At 44.1% G+C, this 19,005-nt stretch overlaps 1 protein-coding gene across 1 annotated transcript in view; it reads right to left on the bottom strand.

The window, feature by feature from the left end:
* Window positions 1-1,809: 1,809 nt before the first annotated feature.
* LOC119432689 (general transcription factor IIF subunit 1-like) overlaps window positions 1,810-19,005 on the bottom strand; it is a 41,767-nt gene continuing 24,571 nt past the window's right edge. Inside the window, 11 exon segments of the mRNA XM_049658356.1 lie at window positions 1,810-2,142; window positions 5,158-5,277; window positions 6,205-6,244; window positions 11,677-11,782; window positions 11,857-11,966; window positions 13,699-13,904; window positions 16,043-16,278; window positions 17,250-17,388; window positions 18,011-18,119; window positions 18,122-18,142; window positions 18,145-18,179. Coding sequence (XP_049514313.1) covers window positions 1,926-2,142; window positions 5,158-5,277; window positions 6,205-6,244; window positions 11,677-11,782; window positions 11,857-11,966; window positions 13,699-13,904; window positions 16,043-16,278; window positions 17,250-17,388; window positions 18,011-18,119; window positions 18,122-18,142; window positions 18,145-18,179 — 1,339 coding nt within the window. The 3' untranslated portion in view covers window positions 1,810-1,925.

The raw sequence follows: 19,005 nt of genomic DNA on the forward strand, positions 1-19,005 counted from the left end.
GAAAATGTGGGAGCAGTAGGTTACGAACAAAAAACAGAACAATGAAAAATGAAGTGTGGGGTTTTACATGCCAAAACCACGATTTGATTATGAGGGACACCGTAGCGAGGGACTCCGGATTAATTTTGATCCCCTGAGGTTTTAATGTGCAACCCAATGCACGGTACACAGGCCTTTTTACATTTCACCCCAATGAAAATGTGGCGTCCTCATGCTTAGTAGCGCAATGCCTTAGCCATTACACCACCACGGCATGTGTAGAACAATGGAAACGGCAGTATTAACCAGCAGCATAGCTGCTGTGCCATACTTGGCGAGCTTAATCAAAGCCATTTGACCGAAGCGCCTTCGGCAAAAAACACCAAGGAGGGACTTTAAGTGAGTTTATAGGTAGGGAAGCGAGACATATTTAAAAGAAAGAATTAGTGCAGAAATCATCGACGATTATTACCTGCCATCAATGGGCGTTCACCACACTCATTTGCTGTAAATCCTAGGTTGTTTTCTTAAGCATTCTTTGCAATGCAACAAAGCGTAGTACCAAACAACGCATCTCAACAAGAGACATGCAGTAAACTACGACGACAAAGACACGCCCTCAACCGTCGGCCCAAGCTGCGGAGAAACGGGGCGCAGTGCCACCACTGACTACACTAGACCTGCGGACGGCACAAAGCTTTTGCGCAACAGCACATATGTTCCAAAGGGGTGGTTGGCATTTGGCAACGAACACACCTCACAACCCTGCTTTCCCACCGCTGCGCACTCCAGTCTCTGACACCTGATTTTTCGAGAGTAACCTTAGTCTTGACAGAGGCACTGGCCAATCGGTGAGCGCTCTCCCCTTGTGCTCGTTGTTGCATGATAACTTAATTGAATAACAGCGCAAGAGACAGTACAGGCAGAAGGAAATGAATGAAGTGCTCTTTTCCTTCTGTCTGTCTTGTCTCTTGCGCTATTTCCTTTAGCTCCTCTGACCTCACGGGCTACCCTTTCTCTTCTAATAAGACAGTTATAGTATAGCGTACGTAACTATAGCGCAGTTTTAATTGGCCTGCGAGATCTTCCAATCTCATAGGACATATGCCGTCGTCGCACCTATCTTCCGACTTCAACGAGAGGTGGCACTGACATCTCGAAGGTTTCCCTCATTTGGTTTTGCCTCGTTAGACACAACAAGCGATCTTGAACACTCCACAAGGTCATCCATAATACACTGTCATCGAAGCGGCCTGAGACTAAGCGAAAGCTGTTTAAGCAGTCATTTGCTACGAACAAAGTGAATTCTACAAAAGCAACACCAAATTCAATTTTAAGCGGGCAGTAAGGACCGCTGCCATGTTTTACGTAAACCGCGCAAAGACGGTAACGCTAAATCTGAGAAATAATGTGCATACACTATACACTATGCGTCGTTTAGCGTTCTGCGCATGCGCAGTGACGCCCCGCTATATTATAGCGCATGCTAAGCTAAAACTGTCTACTAACTCCCTCAGAAGTGTTTTCATTGCCTATCTCCTGCGTAACAAAGACTTTCCATTGGATGTGCGCTCACAGCAGCAGTCGCTACGCACACGAGAGTAATCAACTGGCCAGCATTGCACCTACGACCATGAATGCCACGTGCCCGTGCAATGTGCGCTGTGGGCACTAGCTTTCAGCAGGTTCCTTTGAGAATTAACAACTTAAAACTTCACAGAAAACAAAAACCCGTACAGACTCGCAAAACTAGCTGTGTTTCTTAATCCCCGAGACAACAGCTTCACAAAGCGCCCTCAAGATTTCTTGAAGTTTGCAATGAAACATGGCTGAGATGTATAAAAACTGTTTATTTACACAACAGCTCACCAACAATGACAACACTATGTGCGCTTGCAACTGCTGGGCTCCAGCAAAGGTGCCCAGCATATGTGCCCCTTTGCAGCTCAAGGTTTTATAGACAGGTACAGTTTTCCTTTGATGGTCTGCTTTTCAGGGTTCAGTCTTTTCAGAATCTGAGCAATGGTATTCACAAGCTTTTCACTGCTCATGCCAGTCTTTTTTGACTTGAACTTCTGGAGGAGCTCTGTGGTGGTCATGGGCTTCCGAAGTAGGTAGCGCCTCACAGACTCCTCAGTGATGCCTTCCGTGCTTGATGACCAACTTGGTGTAAATGTACAAATGCAATTATGAGCAGAAGTCTCAAACCACAATGAGTTCAAATGTTCAATCGCACGCAAGAATAGCAAGCTTATTTTTTCACATTCACATTACACTAACACCATATTCCTCAGACATAAATGTCAATTTAATGCAAGGTACCTTGCCATAGTTTTTCTCTACAGAGTAGAAAAGTGTGCACTGATAGATGACCTTGATTTCTCACATTTCTCCTGTTTTATCCCATACTTAGCAGGCAACACTGCAGAAGCTACAAAAGTAGTGTATCCATAGAAGTATCACTCCGTACATTCCGCAGTGCAGTCGCTCTTAATCTGCTATGCTTTCTATGGAATAATACTTCAAATGCATAGACCTCCAATATAACAAATTATTAGACCCCTATGGGATCCCACCTTTATACAATACTAAAGTGTAATCCTTCATATATCATCGTATAAAGAAAATAAGCTCATAATGAAGGTGCTTTTGTAACACTATAATGAAATTTGAGTGTATTACAACTACTACTTGTGGACGTACGGTTGCATCAGATTATCAGGGCTTCTTTGTGCGTCTCGTATGCAAAACAGTACATTTAAGTCGCTGCTCCCAAAACATGTCACTCTGCTCATTTGATGGTAAACAGGGCCGCTATCTTGTAGTATGCGTTCGAAAAGGTGACATTCGGTTTTGACTGACGCGATTGGGCTAGATTGGCCTAGGCCGCGACATTGGCGCAGCCAGGGCAATCGCATGAGACGAAAGCAGACCTTGGCTTTTCTATCGCGTACAAGATTCACGTCTGCAATACCTTCACTTAAAAAGCAAAAAAAAAAAAAAAAAAATTGGCAGCAGAAATGTACAAGACAACATCAGAACAAATTACATGACACATACCTATGACTTTCTTTCACATGTGACACTATTTTTGGTGATGTATATGCTGATAATTAGCAGCCCGTGCCTTATAAAGATACTAATGCTCTTACTAACTATAGCGCATTATTTTTTTAGAGATGCCCCATTCCTGCCAATGTTATACCAGCTTAAAAAGAAATATATATATATATATATATATATATATATATATATATATATAATTTGAAAGACTGAAAAACTAAATCTAAAGAGACTTCAAGAATGGTAGTCAAGTAAAATGAGGTCAGGTGTGTATTCTGCATACAATGTATGAGAGAATGCTTGCTCGAAAGAGGCAAAATGTGTGACCTGCAGTAGTTAGCAAAAAAATCTGAAAAAGGTACATTCCAGGGGCCCTTCTCTGCTTGAGCTGGCTCTTCCTTTCTTTGCTAGCACTGATCAACTAATTGGAATGGAGACACAATAAGTGTACAAGAGGTTTGATCCACACAAACTCAATGTCTGCTGGTTTTTTACCAGCAGACATTGAGTTTTGTGTGGTCACCCTTGGACGTGTGGTCACCCTTGGCCACCCTTGGACATAACAGGCAAAAACAAACTGTGTACACCACGTCTGATGGGGATCCACTTATGTTTTTAGCTTGCATCATAAAAGCCAATGTGCATGTTGTCTCAACAAAACCTCAACGAAAGGGTAACAAATTGGGCAGGTTCGAAAGAGTTCATGATGATCAGCGTGTAAACAAACGAGGAGACGAGGCCAGCAGCTTGCCTCGTGTTTTCCTATTCTTGGTTTCATGTTTTTACGTGCTAATCAGCATGAAAACATCAACGTATGATACATTCAGTATGCCAATTTGCCACTGAGAGCACTTATTTTGTGTCACTATTAGCGTTTTGCAGTATCAATTGGCATGCAACTTATTAAATTAGCTTTTGGGCCCAATTTCATGTCTTCTTATTTTCCCAACAAAAGTGCCGTATTTATTACATTACAAAGCGAGGGTGCAGTTGGGGGACCAAGAAAAAAATTTAAGTATGCACACTAATATAAGGCAATATAGAGCGGCTGATGGATTATTCAGACTCGGCAGGGGATTGCCCAAAATACTGAATAAGTAACACAGCCAAAGCACTAAATGGTGACCACAAAATGGGGAGAGAACACAGGGAGTGCAGGTTATATGCAAATTTTGCCTTTCGGTGTGGCTTCACGGCAGCGTGAATATCGCGTTATAATGTGGCTTCACAGCATCACGGTGCACACTGACATAAAGCCACACTATTAGAAAAAATTTGTGCTGCCGTGAAGCCACATCATAAGTCGAAATGCGTGCTGCCATGAAGCCACACCTAAAGGCAAAATTTGTGTATAAGGCGGGGCTGACTTCAAGGCTAAGGATTCTGAGAAAACACCTCGTGTTACACTCAAATAAATGTGGTAATCAGTTCCAAAGCTAAGTGGAGAATAACTACAACTGAATTCTAAAACATAAAGAAGATTTCATAAGCACTCTGCAAGTAACCAAGCGACTGCAAACCACGCTTTTCAGTTTTTTCCTCAGCTATCAAGTGCCAGCATTCTCGCACAACACGAGCTTGTAACATCAAGCTGTTATCTTGTCTCCAGTGTTGAAGCTTCTTGCCCGACAAGCCTGCCATTATCAAACATAGAAGATGCACACAGTGCAATTTAGGATTAACACAATGATCGCCAGTTAATCCAACACACACAATGACATCGACACTGTGCGAGAATGCGACATTGTATGTCATTGTGTGTGGCACACAATGACTCTTAGCCATGTCATTCAGTTTAAAGACTGCTTGCTGACCAAGCCTTCACTAGAGCCATCGCAAAGTTCTACATCCATTTGACAAATGCAAGTTCTCTGAAAAGAGGGTTCATGTTTCTTTACTTAGCTGTCATTGCCTTGACAGTGTACCACGGCCACATGACAATAACAGGCAAAACTACAAGACAAACTAGAAAACATGAAACCAACTGCGAGATACCAGCTATCGGTTGGGAGGGACTAAAGCTCCTGTGTGCTTTGTGAACCCCGGCCAATTAGTAGGCCTGGATTACATAAAGCAGTCAGAACCTTAAAATTGGGAGAAAGAGAAGAGATTTACCTGCTAGGCATGGAAGGTGTGGACTGAAGGTTTGATTCATTACGCGGTCGTTTTGGTGCTGACCCATCTGTTTTTGCAGCAGCTGGAGATTCTTCCCTGATTTTGCGCTTGAGAGCTTTGCTGCCTGAAAAGACAAACTTTACGATCACTGTGTGCTCAACCAATGGACTGCTTTCACTAGAAAAACCGTCCCCTGTGCAAAGATTAGGCCCGGTGTGCTTTAATTAAGTTAAAAAAAAGTGGTGCATGAGGTGAAACTACATAGTTACATGGGAGGTGGGTGCTCAAAGTATGGTAGCTAGGACAACTAGGTGGTCAGTGAAGGACATACTGGCTACTCATAGATTCACCGCTATGTATTTCTAGGTGAAATAGTGCAAATTAACCCACTACACCTAAATATAGTGTCATCTGAAGTACTAATGCTGATTTTATGAGTTACTTACTGCTTCATGCAATCACATGCAAATGATGTGTCCAAAAACTGAATATGGCTGAACTGAGTCATGTAGAACCCTATGTTGCTACTTATAACACTAGTTGTACAAATGCTTTCGAAAGAGCTTCAACATAGCGCAGATTGCATTGAGCTCCAAGTTTCTGGCCCACTAAGTCTCACGTGAGCCATAATGCATGCTAGAGCTTTGATATACATGCTCTTTGCTTTTATTAACAAATTTCAAGTAATAACTACAACATGTCATAAAGCAGTTAAAAAACTTAACTATGCTAATGATTAGTATGCTATAGAGCCCGAATATTTTCATTACTGCCAGTCAAGAAGTAAGCAAAGGCAGGGGTCAGGGGCAGCTAGTCAGGGCGTTTCGTTGCAGTGCGGTGCAAATTTTAACAGATTTCATGCTTTTGGCTCAGAAATATGCAATTGTATCAAAATGGCACAGCTGTTGCACCCTTGCAAAGATAACCATGCCTTTCTCAAGACTGGGTTTAGAGTTCCGGAGCCTGTGCAATTGCTAAATAGTGCAACTTACGCTGCTTTACCAAACACAGGGTGAAAGATTTGTGCAATTAAATTTGTCAAGATACTTATCACTGTCCCATGGTTCTTGGACCACACTCCCATGCCCTATGAATGAGTTGAGAATAAACAGTTGCCGAGTTGTTAAACATGTGCTTACAAATAATGAAATGGCAATTAAAAATTAAGTTGATAACGATGATGAATTAGAGATGGCAGGCTCTCAGAAAAGTGACGAAACATTAACTGTAGCCTGCAAAAAGGGTTATGCATCATCAGGTGTACCCATTGAGACAAAAAATACATCTCAAAGATCACCCATGTCAAAAGCCCAAAGAATGATCTACCTTATTTTTTTAAGTTTTTCTTTTCTTCTTCTTTTTGCGTGCTTTTCAATACTAGACATTCCCATGTCAGTGCGCGTGGTGCAACATGAAAACTCACGAGTTTCAAACGTTCTCACCTCACCCCCTCACCAGAACACATAGCAAATTTTGGTTATATGCTGGAAGTTATTATGCACCCTCTAAGCAGTGTTCTACCGGAAGAATTACAAAAACTATTTCTTTAATAGCAGAGATAGAAATATTTGAAGGGCCTCGAACCCATGATTTCAGGAGGCGAGCGTCACCGCCAACGTAGACACTCTCTACTTGCCCCCGTGTAGCCTCCGCAAGCAAAATTCCCTTCTCTGCATTCTTCCATACCGGAGCCGAACGATCCCGCGACGCATATGTCACGGGGCCCGCCGCCTTCTTTATTCTTCTTTTCTCTCTCTCGCGTGGTTTCAAATTTCACCTCTAATGGTGGCATGTAGCGGTGTAATACTTTGCAGACACGATCGTTAGCGCACATTGTATGCACTGCACTTGTCAGCTCAGTATGGCCAGACCTGGCGAGGGGCTCTTTAAGCAAGTGCCCAAGCTGCCACTACAGCAACGACAGTCTCATTCTCATGCCAATCACTATCATTAGCAGTGGGAGACTGAGCGTCAGCCAACACAACAATAAAAGTTGCAAATACGAGCCCAGAGCTATGTGCAATCCACTGATAGCAGTAGACAAACAAGACGCGTTCTTTAGCAATTTCAGCACTAATGTCACAACAGACCATTTTACTCACACTTTCGTTATCTTTTCATCCACTTTTGTTTTCCCTATTCCTCATTATTTTCTACATTTCCATTTCAACAACAGCTAATTACCCCTATGCTTTCCTTGGCTTCAATGCCTGTTGGCTTTATATGGCCGTGATCTTAAAAAATCGAGCCACTCTGTTTCCCCCACAATGCCCAATGTATCATTTTTGATACGCTGATTTTGGCACCTAAAACTCCAATTTAAGCACTGGAAACCCTATGCAGGACCCATACACGTGTTTTTGATATACCGGAGTGAGTTCTCAGTTGTGGACAGTTCTACAAATCAATTACTAAGTAATTAATTACCATACTAATTATTGGGCACACAATTATTGTTTCATTGTTTTCTTTGTACCAATATACCCCCCTATAGCCGTAAATAAATGTGAATAAGCTGTTTTAATTTTCTTTGATGTGAAATGGCATTCGGGCTTTGTGGGGTTAAACAATAAGGGTATATAGTCTATAGCACTATCAGGAAGCGACATACTGATCACAGCATGTATGAGAGATCCCACGCTCTGGTTTGATGGACCCACAATTCCAAAAAACAAACACTGTCATCAATGCAACAATACTGATGAATTTACAATGTACGCAGAAGAAGAAAGAAAGGCAAGAAGGGTGCATTCACTTTTCCAGTTCTTATGCCAGTAGATATTATACAATGGGTACAGGCCTGCATTAGCTCAAGCACCAAAATTAAGAATCAAGTACAAAGTGCACTCTCGCAAGAAAACATTTGTATCGAGTCAGTGTACAGCCCAGTGTAAAGCTTAAACACTGTCTCCTAAAGAGCTCAACTAACTGGGGTAGTTTCAGACCGCTTTCGCATGTCTGTGGTTACACATTAGTAGATGAAGACACTAAAGCATTATTCAGTTCTTTGCATTGCGAGTACAAAAATAATGTTATTATCTCAACGCTGAAAGAGAAAAACAAACATGAGGATAATTTTATCTTGCTTTAGAGCTCACCAACCAATACCTTTTTTGAACAAGCTGGAGATCCGACAACCTTTACAACAAGCACGCTAAGATCGCTAAATATACCTGTGAATGAAGCTATGTAAACGAAACACTAACAGTTTCACAATGCATTCTCTCAGAGCTCCCGAGTGGGCTAGCTTTCAAGAAGGCAAAAGCAGCTGCACTACCCTCGGGAGTACCAACAAAGCCAACGAGACCCAGTATTTACACAGGAAGTACCAACACAGGTTTGGCACTTCGATACAGCAAATTTGTCATGACTTGTGTTTCGAAACATTTTTTTCCTTACGGTTGGACGAGTGGATGGAGGTGGGGAAGGAATCTGCAAGATTTGGGGGACGTTGGCATCTTCAGAGTTTACTGGGTTGCATGGCAACATACAGCAATTTATAGCTGAATGTCACTTTACCACTTAACTTTAACAAAGGGAACAGGGGGATTGGAAGTGGCAGGGGAGAGTGGACACAAAAGGGCCCCACTCAGGTAACTTCACAATGGCAGTCATACCAAAAATCTAGGACAGGAAGGGGAGAACAGCGGGTGGAAAGCACTTTCCTCCACTTCTGATGGCAATGAGGCTTGTTTACCCGATAACAATTATATTGAACCTTACAAATATGGAGTAGTGGTCAAAAGCAAGAACAACCAGTCACTTCACACTAATTATTTGTAGTGAAATGGTACAGTAGAACCCCACTGTAATGTTCCTGGGTGCTGCGTTTTCCCGGCTGTTACGTCGTTTTCGGCCGGTCCCGGCACAGCTCCCATAGAACAAAATGCATTGGTAACCCCGCTGTTACGTTGCAACTGTGGGACCGTTCCCGCATCATACGTTGCGAACTGCCACCCCACGCCGGCCCGAGCGGCCATTTTGACTTTTCATGTTGCTTGACTTGGTTGCTGAACGATGGCATTGACCACCCAACGTGCCGGGGGCGACACTTATGACGTATTTTCGGTTTGCACCAGCAATAGTATGGCCCTTGAAATCCTTATTTGCTATCTAAAGATCGGTGTCTATGACGCGTTGCCTCCCTAAAATTGGTTTTGGCTTATAGATGTTCCGTATAAAGTCCAAGGGCGATAACGACGTCGCCGTATGCTGTATGTGCGAGTGAAAGCGTGCGAGGGGAGCCGACGACCGCGTCTAAATCTCGCCGCACGCGAAAGAAAAGCAGGGAGGAAGCGTGCCTTCTTCCGTTGCGCTCGAGGCACCGGCGAGGAAGCAAGGGGGAAGGGATAGCGGGCAGGGTTGTGCATGGTTGTGCTCTGGCATCAACTGCGTGCTCCATGGCGGAGCGCGGTCGCGTGGGCCGTATCTTGAAAGCGATCTGCATTGGGGGCACAGTCTACGCAGTGTAGGTGCGTCGGCGGCTCGTAGATTTGTGCATGCTGTGTGTTCTCGGCGCTTAGTTTGTGTTGAAGTGATAAAGAGCACGAAGGTCATTTCGCTCGCTTCTGCAGCGCGTGTCCGCGCTCATCGAGTGTGATGTGTTCATGTTTGCCTGTGGCCGCTGACGCCATGCTTGTTAATATAGTTAATAAGCGAATGTTTACAAGTTCATGCGAACGATAAAACTACTAATCTTACTTTGTATAGCTGTCTACTAAGTTGCTATCGCAATCGATACTTCGGCTGTGAAACTACGACTTTTTTTCACACGTAAGAATGAAAATATTGTGTGCAGTTCAACACTACTCCCATTTCTAAATTTTTCCTGTTTCCCGGCTCTTATGTTTTTACGGTCCCGTGAAAAACGTATCAGCGGGGTTCTACTGTATCAACTATTGTAGGGATGGGCGAATAGTGGATTTGAGGTTCGAAGCGAATTCGAAGAGAATAGTGATTTGGTCGAATAATTTCGAATCGAATAGCATATATCACATATTACAGTGAAACCTAGTTAATTCGAATTTCACAGGATTGAAAAAAAAATGTCCAAATTATCAGGCTATCAAGAAACCAATAAGCAAATGCTTACTACGTAAGCATGATTTTATTAGTGTAATGGATGAGCAAATCCTTTTGCTATTTTGCACAAAAGCACTGCGGAAGCTCCAATTCTCGTCATCTCGTGACTGATTGGCTCTCGCAGCGGCGATCGAGGTCTCGCGACTTCCTTCGCAGCATGGCAGCGGCGCGCGCCATCATTTGCGACTAGGGAGCGTTGCATGTAGGCTCCCTATTTGCGACACGCTTTGCACCACCGCGCGCACATCCCGATTATTTTTTTGCCAGTAAGCTGACCGCCAACAGATTGCATGTCCATCACGATGTAGCCGGTGCTCTTCATCCTCTACAGCTTTGCACCGAGTCAAACCGAAACAACTGTTTGTCACAACCACGGCCTAGGGAGCCTATATGCAACGCCGTTTTAAACAGCGCTTGAATGTAGGCTCCCTACCACGACCGCTATCGATGTGATTATGAACGGCGACTTTGCGGTGCTTAAGGGTACAGCCACGCTAGCGACAAAAACGCGTGCGTCTTGCCGCGTCATGCCGGTCAGCAGGAATCGTCATGCCAAAACCGGCAGGAATCGGGGTACAGCTTGCCGAGGGTACCGAGAGTGACGTCACGGAGCCAATGGCAACCGGACCTCCGCCGCTCCGTGCCGGGTTATCAATCGACGATCGTCTGGCGAGTTCTATGGAGGGATTTCTGGAAGCTGTCCGATCGCACCCTTTTCTCTCATGGTGATTCCGCGTTCCGAGAGTGCGTGAGATCATATCGCGCCGCCGCGCAGTAAGACGCGATTGCCACAGTGGACTTCGCGGCAAGGCGCTGACGCGTGGCAACTTGCCGCTCGTTGCCACGATTCGATTCGATCGAATATTCGACAATACCGAATATTCGCCCATCCCTAAACTATTGTCTTATCGCTCCACGTGGCAGCTCAACACTTGCCTAGGGCAGGGAGTCAAATGTGCCAAGCAGCTGCATCCACCTTAATACTATCACAGGTACGTTTTTGAATATTGTCACGTTGTGACGAGGGTAAAAAACCAAACAATGCCAAAACTATGAGCTAAGAATCTAACTGTTTATTAGGTAGACTGGTGCCCAGAAAGATGAGCACGACTCAAATCACAATGATAATGACAAGCACGGCTGTCAGCCGTCGAATCTACTCTCCTAGGTCGAGTTCATCGACTAATTATTACATGTCTCACCGGACATTCTAGATTAATTGCTGGTGCTCACATATGTTCTAGAACGTACGACACTATTCACGAGGTGAACACAAGACAAGCGATGCTTCGCTATAGAACTGGTGAAAATGTTCCAAGATATTTCTCATACTGAGCGAAACGTTGATAACGCCGATTAAACCAGGAAAAAATAGCACCGATAAAAAGTAATACAATGATCCGTCACAACATGAACAAGCTAAATGCTTGTACTCACCTTTGCCCTTCTTCTCGTCACTCACGTGCTTGGTCGGTGTGTTTGCACGGCTGCTGTTCGCACTCTCACAGCCATTCTTCTTCTTTGGTTTCTGACGAGAAGAAGACTTCAATCAGAAATGATGCTGTACTTATCACAAGGCACACAAGCGAGAAGCCGTGGGAACCGGGTTGCCATTACCTGCATGAACATGGCGGACTGGAACTTGGAGTCGTCGAAGTCAGAGTCTGAAGACTCGGAGCTGGATTCGCCAGAGGAGTTGCCCTTTGATGCACTCTTAGACGAGCCACCTGCAAAATGTTTTGAAGATGGCTTCAGCGAGTCTAACGACCGTTTTGTTAAACCATGTCACGGAAAATGACACGTACAGCCAAACCAGCACCGATATGCTGAATTAAGTGATGTGACAATGTGAGCCTTAGAAGGGCCATGACACCAAATTTTTTAGCTTAAAATATGCATTGCATAGCACAGCTTATGTGCCTCACAGCAAGTTTGCAAAATTTGAGTGCATTGGGTGCAATAGAAAATTTGTATATGAATTCTTTTTATCTCGCAGATGAACTGCAAAGCAGTCTGGCGACACTAGAGGTGACGAAATGAATGCCAAGAAGAGTTGGATGACTGTGTCACTGCCCCTTTAAGTTTGGCTGGTCATAGTTTAATGAGTTTTCTCCTGCTATAAAAAAATGACAGGGCCAGACATGCTATCCACGATGGCAACAAGAAAAAGCAGCTTAAAATACCTAATCAGGCATGAAAAAGGTGGCAACATTTGCAGAAGTAACTCATATAGTATGCATTATCATAAATTTGACTTATTTGATGCATGAATTACAACCTGTTTATGGGAATCAAAATATTTTTCAATGTGTGATATGCTCTTTTGTGCTCACTGCACTGATCAAGTGACTGAGATAAGTACTTTGTAATTTCCAAACTGCCAAGTACAAGGCTTTGAGCTCTTTTTGGAAACATGTGCTGCACACTTTTGTTACAGTTTTTATTTACTTTATAATACAGCTGGTAAGTAAAGTGTTCACTTAGCCTTGGCCTCTGCCCAAATCTTGACAAGAATGAAATTCTTTTGAAAAACTGCACTTTGGTGCTTATGTCACCTAGGAAAGGCAAACCAAGCTTACCTTGAACAAAATTAGGATTGAAATGAAGTACTGACAAATAGGCTGTAAAAAATACTATCCCTTTGTTTTGTTTATATTAGAACTGTTTTTCATTTTTTAAAGTGTTTGCTTGCTTATGTCTGCTTCACTGTGATGCTGCTATAAGGGTGACACACTGTATGCCTTTTGCCATGTCACCCAAGACAATTTCCTTTGTAAACTGTTTTAAATAAAAAGGGAGCAGTAGAAGCTAACATAGAGTGCGAAGTGTCTGTCGGCTCAAATTTATGTGGTCACGCTGGCTGTAACCAAAAACACGTACCTACAGCCAAATGTCCCATCAGCGAGTCCATTTCCGTTATTTCAGGACAAAGGTTTCGAAAATTCCGGGACATAATAATGAGCTGCATGCATTCCATATGTAGTTTTAGATGTGAAGCATCTTATGCTCGGGGCTATGTCAATCCCTCCCTCCCTCCGCCGTGCGGCGTCCACTTCCGGTTCCAGAAGCCAGCTTCTGGCTTCCGGAGAACGCTTCCGGCGTTTTGCCCGAATGATCCCCAGGTGCTTCGCCCACTCATCATCATTCACTTCGTCCTCTCATTCTCCTCCTGCAACGCCGCGATGAGTGCCACGGACAGCACCAGCGTCAACGCCAGTGTCGCAGAGAAGAGGGCTCGAGCCGCTGCCACGAAACGGAAGCGGCGACAGGCCGATCTGAAAACTAATGGGAACTTGAGTCAACCCCATGGCTGCTTCGCATACTACTTAGGGTTCCCCTACGGGAAGATGGTGTAATTTTTGTTCTTGACAAAAGGTCCCTGCCTCAGTTTATAGGAGCACTTAAGGAGTTTGTAAGTGCGCAGATATGCAGTTGTAGTCCCTCCGCAACCACACTCACCCTCTTTCTTGTCAGCCTTCGACTTCGGCTTGGCCTCAGCAGTTTTCTCATCCTTGGCGGCCTCCTCCTCTCCCTCAGGCTTCTCCTCCTCTTTCTCGCCTTCCTCCTCTTCGTCGGACTGGTCCACGGCCCTAAGGGCGTCCTCATCCTCGACACCTTTCAGCTCGCGGTTCGCCTTCTCGTCTTCGGGCTCTTCTTCTTCAGAGCTACCAAAGTCAAGCAACATGACGGTGAGGATTCAATTTACTGCTCCTTTTATTGCATAGCTAGGTATAATGATTGCAGCTGGAAATACCAAATTAGAAACGTCCCCAGACCTAAACATCTTGGGCTAAACAAACTTTTACAAGGATCACTGAAATAAACTAAGCACTTACAGTGCAAGCCACTCAATGAAAAAGTTGGAAAATGTGACAGATTGATTGGTTGGTTGACTGGGTTTAATGTTCCAAAGCAACAACCATGCTATAAGAGACACCGTAGTGGAGAGCTTCCGGATTAACTCTGACCTCTTGTGGTTCTTTAACATGCACTTTAAATCTAAGTACACGAGTATTTCTGCATTTCGCCCCCATTGAGATGCGGCTGCTGCGGCCAAATTGGAACACTGCAGGACGAACGCCTCTCCCTGAGATCTCCAATTACCCCTGTCTTGCACTAGCTGATTCCAACTTGCGCTTGCAAATTTCCTAACTTCATCATCCCACCTAGTTTTCTGTCGTCCTCAACTGCGCTTCTCTTCTCTTGGTATCCATTCTGTAACTCAATAGTCCACCGGTTATCCATCCTACGCATTACACGGCCTGCCCAGCTCCATTTTTTCCTCTTAATGTCCACTTGAACATCGGCTATCCCTGCTTGCTCTCTGATCCACACCGCTCTGCTCGTGTCTTAGGCCTAACATTTTTCATTCCATCGCTTTTGGTGCGGTCCTTAACAGGAGCAAAGTACAAGAACGCATTTGTTGGCAGAGTAGAAGCCGCCCCCCCTCCTGCGCTGCCTTCCCACTTTGCTCCTTTCGGTAGGAGATTGCGTCGCCAGTTACCCTTGCGCCCGATTGCAAGATACGCATTTGGTGCCCCGCAGCACAGCATCGCCCCCCCTCCCTCACTCCCTCCCTCCCTCCCTCCCGTACCCACCGGCCTTTCGCGCGACGGAAGCAGGGCCGGGCTCGACTGGCGCACCCAGCCGTGACGGAAGTCGCGTTTGCTCTCCGCTGTGCGTTCGCACGGGGGATGATTTTATCGCCGCTTTCATCGCGATTTTTTATCGCCTCATCCCGTCGCGCTTTCACTCGCACATACGGTGCGCGGTGACGATTTTATTGCCCTTGGGCTCTTGCTTCACGTCTCATGCTCCTCCTCCGCATCGCCTTCATTGATCTCTCCCGTCAGTGGGCGCACCTCATTGAGAAGCGTGCTCGCTACCGCCCTTGTCGGCGAGATTTTCCAGCGGAAGCCGCATTATAACCGGTATTTCGTCTCACGCGGCTGCACTGTAAGCGGTATACGTATACATGGGAGTTCTATGGGAGGGTAAACGGGAGTCGGAAAAGGCCGCGTTGTAGCCAGTTCTGCGCTCTAAACAGTTACGTTATAAGTGAATGTAAATGGCAGAACTGTAAATGCTTTTTACGTGCGCGTGCCTGAGTGAGTTCACCTCCGACTCTTTAACTTAGCTAGTTTTAATTGTGTTTCGATGATACGAATTTCGGCTAATACGAATATTTTTCGTGACACCGTGAGATTCGTATCATCGAGATTTCACTGTAGTATACGACAAAGTACTAGAAGAGTAGGCAAGAACTATTGGGATTTTTCGGTGGTGACTACTCAATTCGAAGATCAAATAAAATAGTTACTATTTGCTTCGAGGACTGAAATCGAATACAGTCAAACCCACTTATAAAAATCACACTTTAGTGCATTTTACGATTTTCTGATCCTGCCTATTCAAATTGCTTCCAGATAAATCGAATGTTTTTTAAATCGGCGTGCTGTTACAACGAACACTTCGCATCCGGTCCAGGTAATGAGAGGGTGCACACAAAAGTACTAAAGCACGGAAGCGCAAGCAAACTGGGAACACGGCAGCATGCCCCGCTTCACTGAAACTGCGATGATAATACGGCTTGCAAGATGAACGAGCAACTGCTGCTTTAACACAGTGCGACCAGTGGTGAAGTCGGTTTTCAAGTAAGTTTTCAAGAAAGTAAATGGAAGCAAGAGAGACGACAATTATTGCTTGGGTGTAAACATTTCTTTCAAATGGACCTGTAGTTCTCGCTGCAACTGCACAGAGCTGGAGAAACAAAAGTGTAGAAATACAGAGCTCTCTCCCTCACCTGGATTCTGACATGTAATCCACTTCCCTGTCGTCAAAGTCTCCCTCGTCGCTCTCCTCCATGGCCTCCTCATCGGACTCGTTCTTTTTTTTCTTCTTCTTCTTCTTATCGTCCTCTCCCGCTTTACCCTTCTTCTTCTTCTTGCCACCAGCATCGTCATCGTCCCTCTCGCCATCCGAGTCGTCGTCACCGTCGCCGTCCGAGTCGCTCAACCAGTCGTCCATTTCGGTGAGTTGCTGGAGCACAGGGAGAATAGTTATTTGTCTGTGCAGCAGACTAAGGTTCACAGCTTGCCACACTACACTAAACAATGAGCCAATGAGCCTTTTTTTAAGTAATCAGAACGAGTGCACGCTTTGTTGCTTTGCATTTTACTCTGAAGCATGTTGGTTGTTCCAAATAGACATCATTTGATAATTTTTTATCTTTGCCCAATGGCAGTTTGTCATCTCTGCCACGGTTTGCACCATTTATCACCTTTGTCGCTCTTAATTTTATACAGAAATACTTCGGTAGCTTGACAGTGACACTGGTAACCAGAACATTCGTTACTGTTTCACGACAGTTATAGCAGTAACGTGCAAAAATGACAGAAAAAAAGATACACACACAAACACGCATCCTGAATGATCAACAAGACTAGCATGCATATTCAAAGGTTAGAATGTCGCACTCTGTTTAATAACGCAAAATCACAGTTTTGTTCGAAAGGCGAAAGGCATTGATAGTAATAGCAAAGTATTACACAAAGTAAGGTACATAGTTTTATACACTGCATAAATTGCAGTATAATTGCTTACTAACTAAACAATACTGGTGTCCCGCACGCAGACAAACACGATCAGATCTCACTCATGACTACAAGCACATGCTGTCACAACACTGGCGTAATAGGGAGCACTGACAGCAAGGAGCGAGTGTATGCCTACTATGGCCATGAGGATGAAATTTATTGTACTTTTGCTTCCATTTTACGTTTCACTGAGCACAGTTGACAATTATGAAATATTCTAAAAATATTCACATTTATTTAAGGGACTATTAGAATCGAAGTCTGAATCGAATAGGGCAATATTTGATTATTCAAAAGCATCGAACATTCACACAGCCCTGATCTATGCAACTATATCTGGCCTAAGCACCAATTTGGCCTACTTCATCTACTTCATAAGACTGCTTTTAGAAGGCATGCAGCAGGGGCACTCACAAAGTCTCGGTTGTTCTCCTTCTTGCCCTTCTTCCCCTTCTTTCCTTTTTCTTCCTCTGCCTCCTCTTTGCTTCCTTCGTCCTCGAGGGACATCTTCTTGCGAACCATGATGGAGAAGTGGTTCATCACTTTGTCTCTCCTGCGGACGAGGCCCAAAGGGAACCACACGTATTCAAGTAAACAAAAGGACAGTCTTCTCTAAATAAGTGGCACAGCTTGCCACAAATGCACACACCCTCAATAATACACATTTAAAGTATTTGCCTCAAATATCAATCTCGTCTGAATTTATACACTATATTTTATTATCCTAGGACAATTCATTATTCAAAATTTTCAATATCCGTCCACTCCTACCGGTTTGTGAAAACATAGTACAGCAGTCAATGCATGGTGTTCGCAGTCATGCGGTCTTCCGCGAAGACAACAATTCCAGACCGCTAGAATAGTGGGCATGGCAGGTTGCAACACCAGGCCACTCCTCCACGATCTTGCAACAAGAGCAAGTTGTGGTGATGTTACACGTGAATGGATGCATTTCGAGTGCTTCGCTGTTGGCCTCGCATAGGAGCCCACTGCATCTTGATTGGCATATAGGAAGCCTTTTTTGCAATGTTACTCTAGTAGCACCTTAAGAGTGTCGTACTCTCTCACAATCACCAAGTTTTCCAGAACCGTAGGCAACCTTTGCAGCAACAACACTACATTCCCTTCCCAACTAAAAGCCACTGTTTGGTGCAGTCTGTTCGCAGTTTACTTACCTCTCAAATTCCACTTCTGCTTCTTCAGCAGTGAGTGCCTTAAAGCGGTTCACGGGGTTGAAGTTGTACCACTCCTCAATGGGAAAAGCTTCAAAGACACCGTCGGGGCCTTACAGAAGACGTAGAAAGACGATTTTCCGAAACGCCTCCCTCGCGTATGGCCTTGAACCTGCAGTATTTGTCAGGAGAGCAGCTGTGAGCTTCGCCATCACTGCCATCCTTTAAGGGACACTAAAGGGAAACACCAAGTCAGTTTACACTAATAAAGTATTCTTTAAGAACTCAGTTTAGCAGGTTCATTAATAGAAAAAAATGGAGGTCTAAGACCCCTTTTTTTTATTTTATGCCGACACCCCAGTGCCGGGATGTCAGTGTGACGTCAAGATTTAAAGCATTTCCTCATATTTTGGCCACGTGGTACACTAGAAGTTTTCAAAACTTGCTAAGTTCAGTCTTTGGCTCTCTTGGATTATAATGTAGTTCATCTTTACAAATACAAATTCCACTAGGCCGAACAAACACTGTCAGAAATTCATTCTTATTTGAGTCTTTATTGGCTTAGCAAGCCTGTCGTCGTGGCAACAGTTGTTTTTTTTTTTTTTACTCATACAGTTTAAAATAACTTTTCTCTTTAGTGTTTAATAAGTAAAGTAGTAGCTGCAGCTCTCCCCCCATAAAACCTAACAAACACTCGAGGATGGGCTAGCAGCAGCCCCGCTCACTTCACTCTGACATTTGTAAAATGATATATGTAAAGCTTAACAACGGAATACAACAGCCATGTAAGAGCCAGACAGTGATAAACTCACTTAAATAAATTATAGATTCGGCTGATTAAGTCATAAGACACAAGATTCACAATTTTAAGGATAAACTTTGCAGGGCTATTGCTAAACTAGGAACACTGAAACCTCAATCAAATATCCTTTTAATGTCTTTGCACAATTTAAAACTAACCTTATGAGAGTAAAACTACTACAAGCTGTGCCAACTTA

The sequence above is a fragment of the Dermacentor silvarum genome, chromosome 11, assembly GCF_013339745.2.
Source record: "Dermacentor silvarum isolate Dsil-2018 chromosome 11, BIME_Dsil_1.4, whole genome shotgun sequence".
Classification (NCBI taxonomy): Eukaryota; Metazoa; Arthropoda; class Arachnida; order Ixodida; family Ixodidae; genus Dermacentor; species Dermacentor silvarum.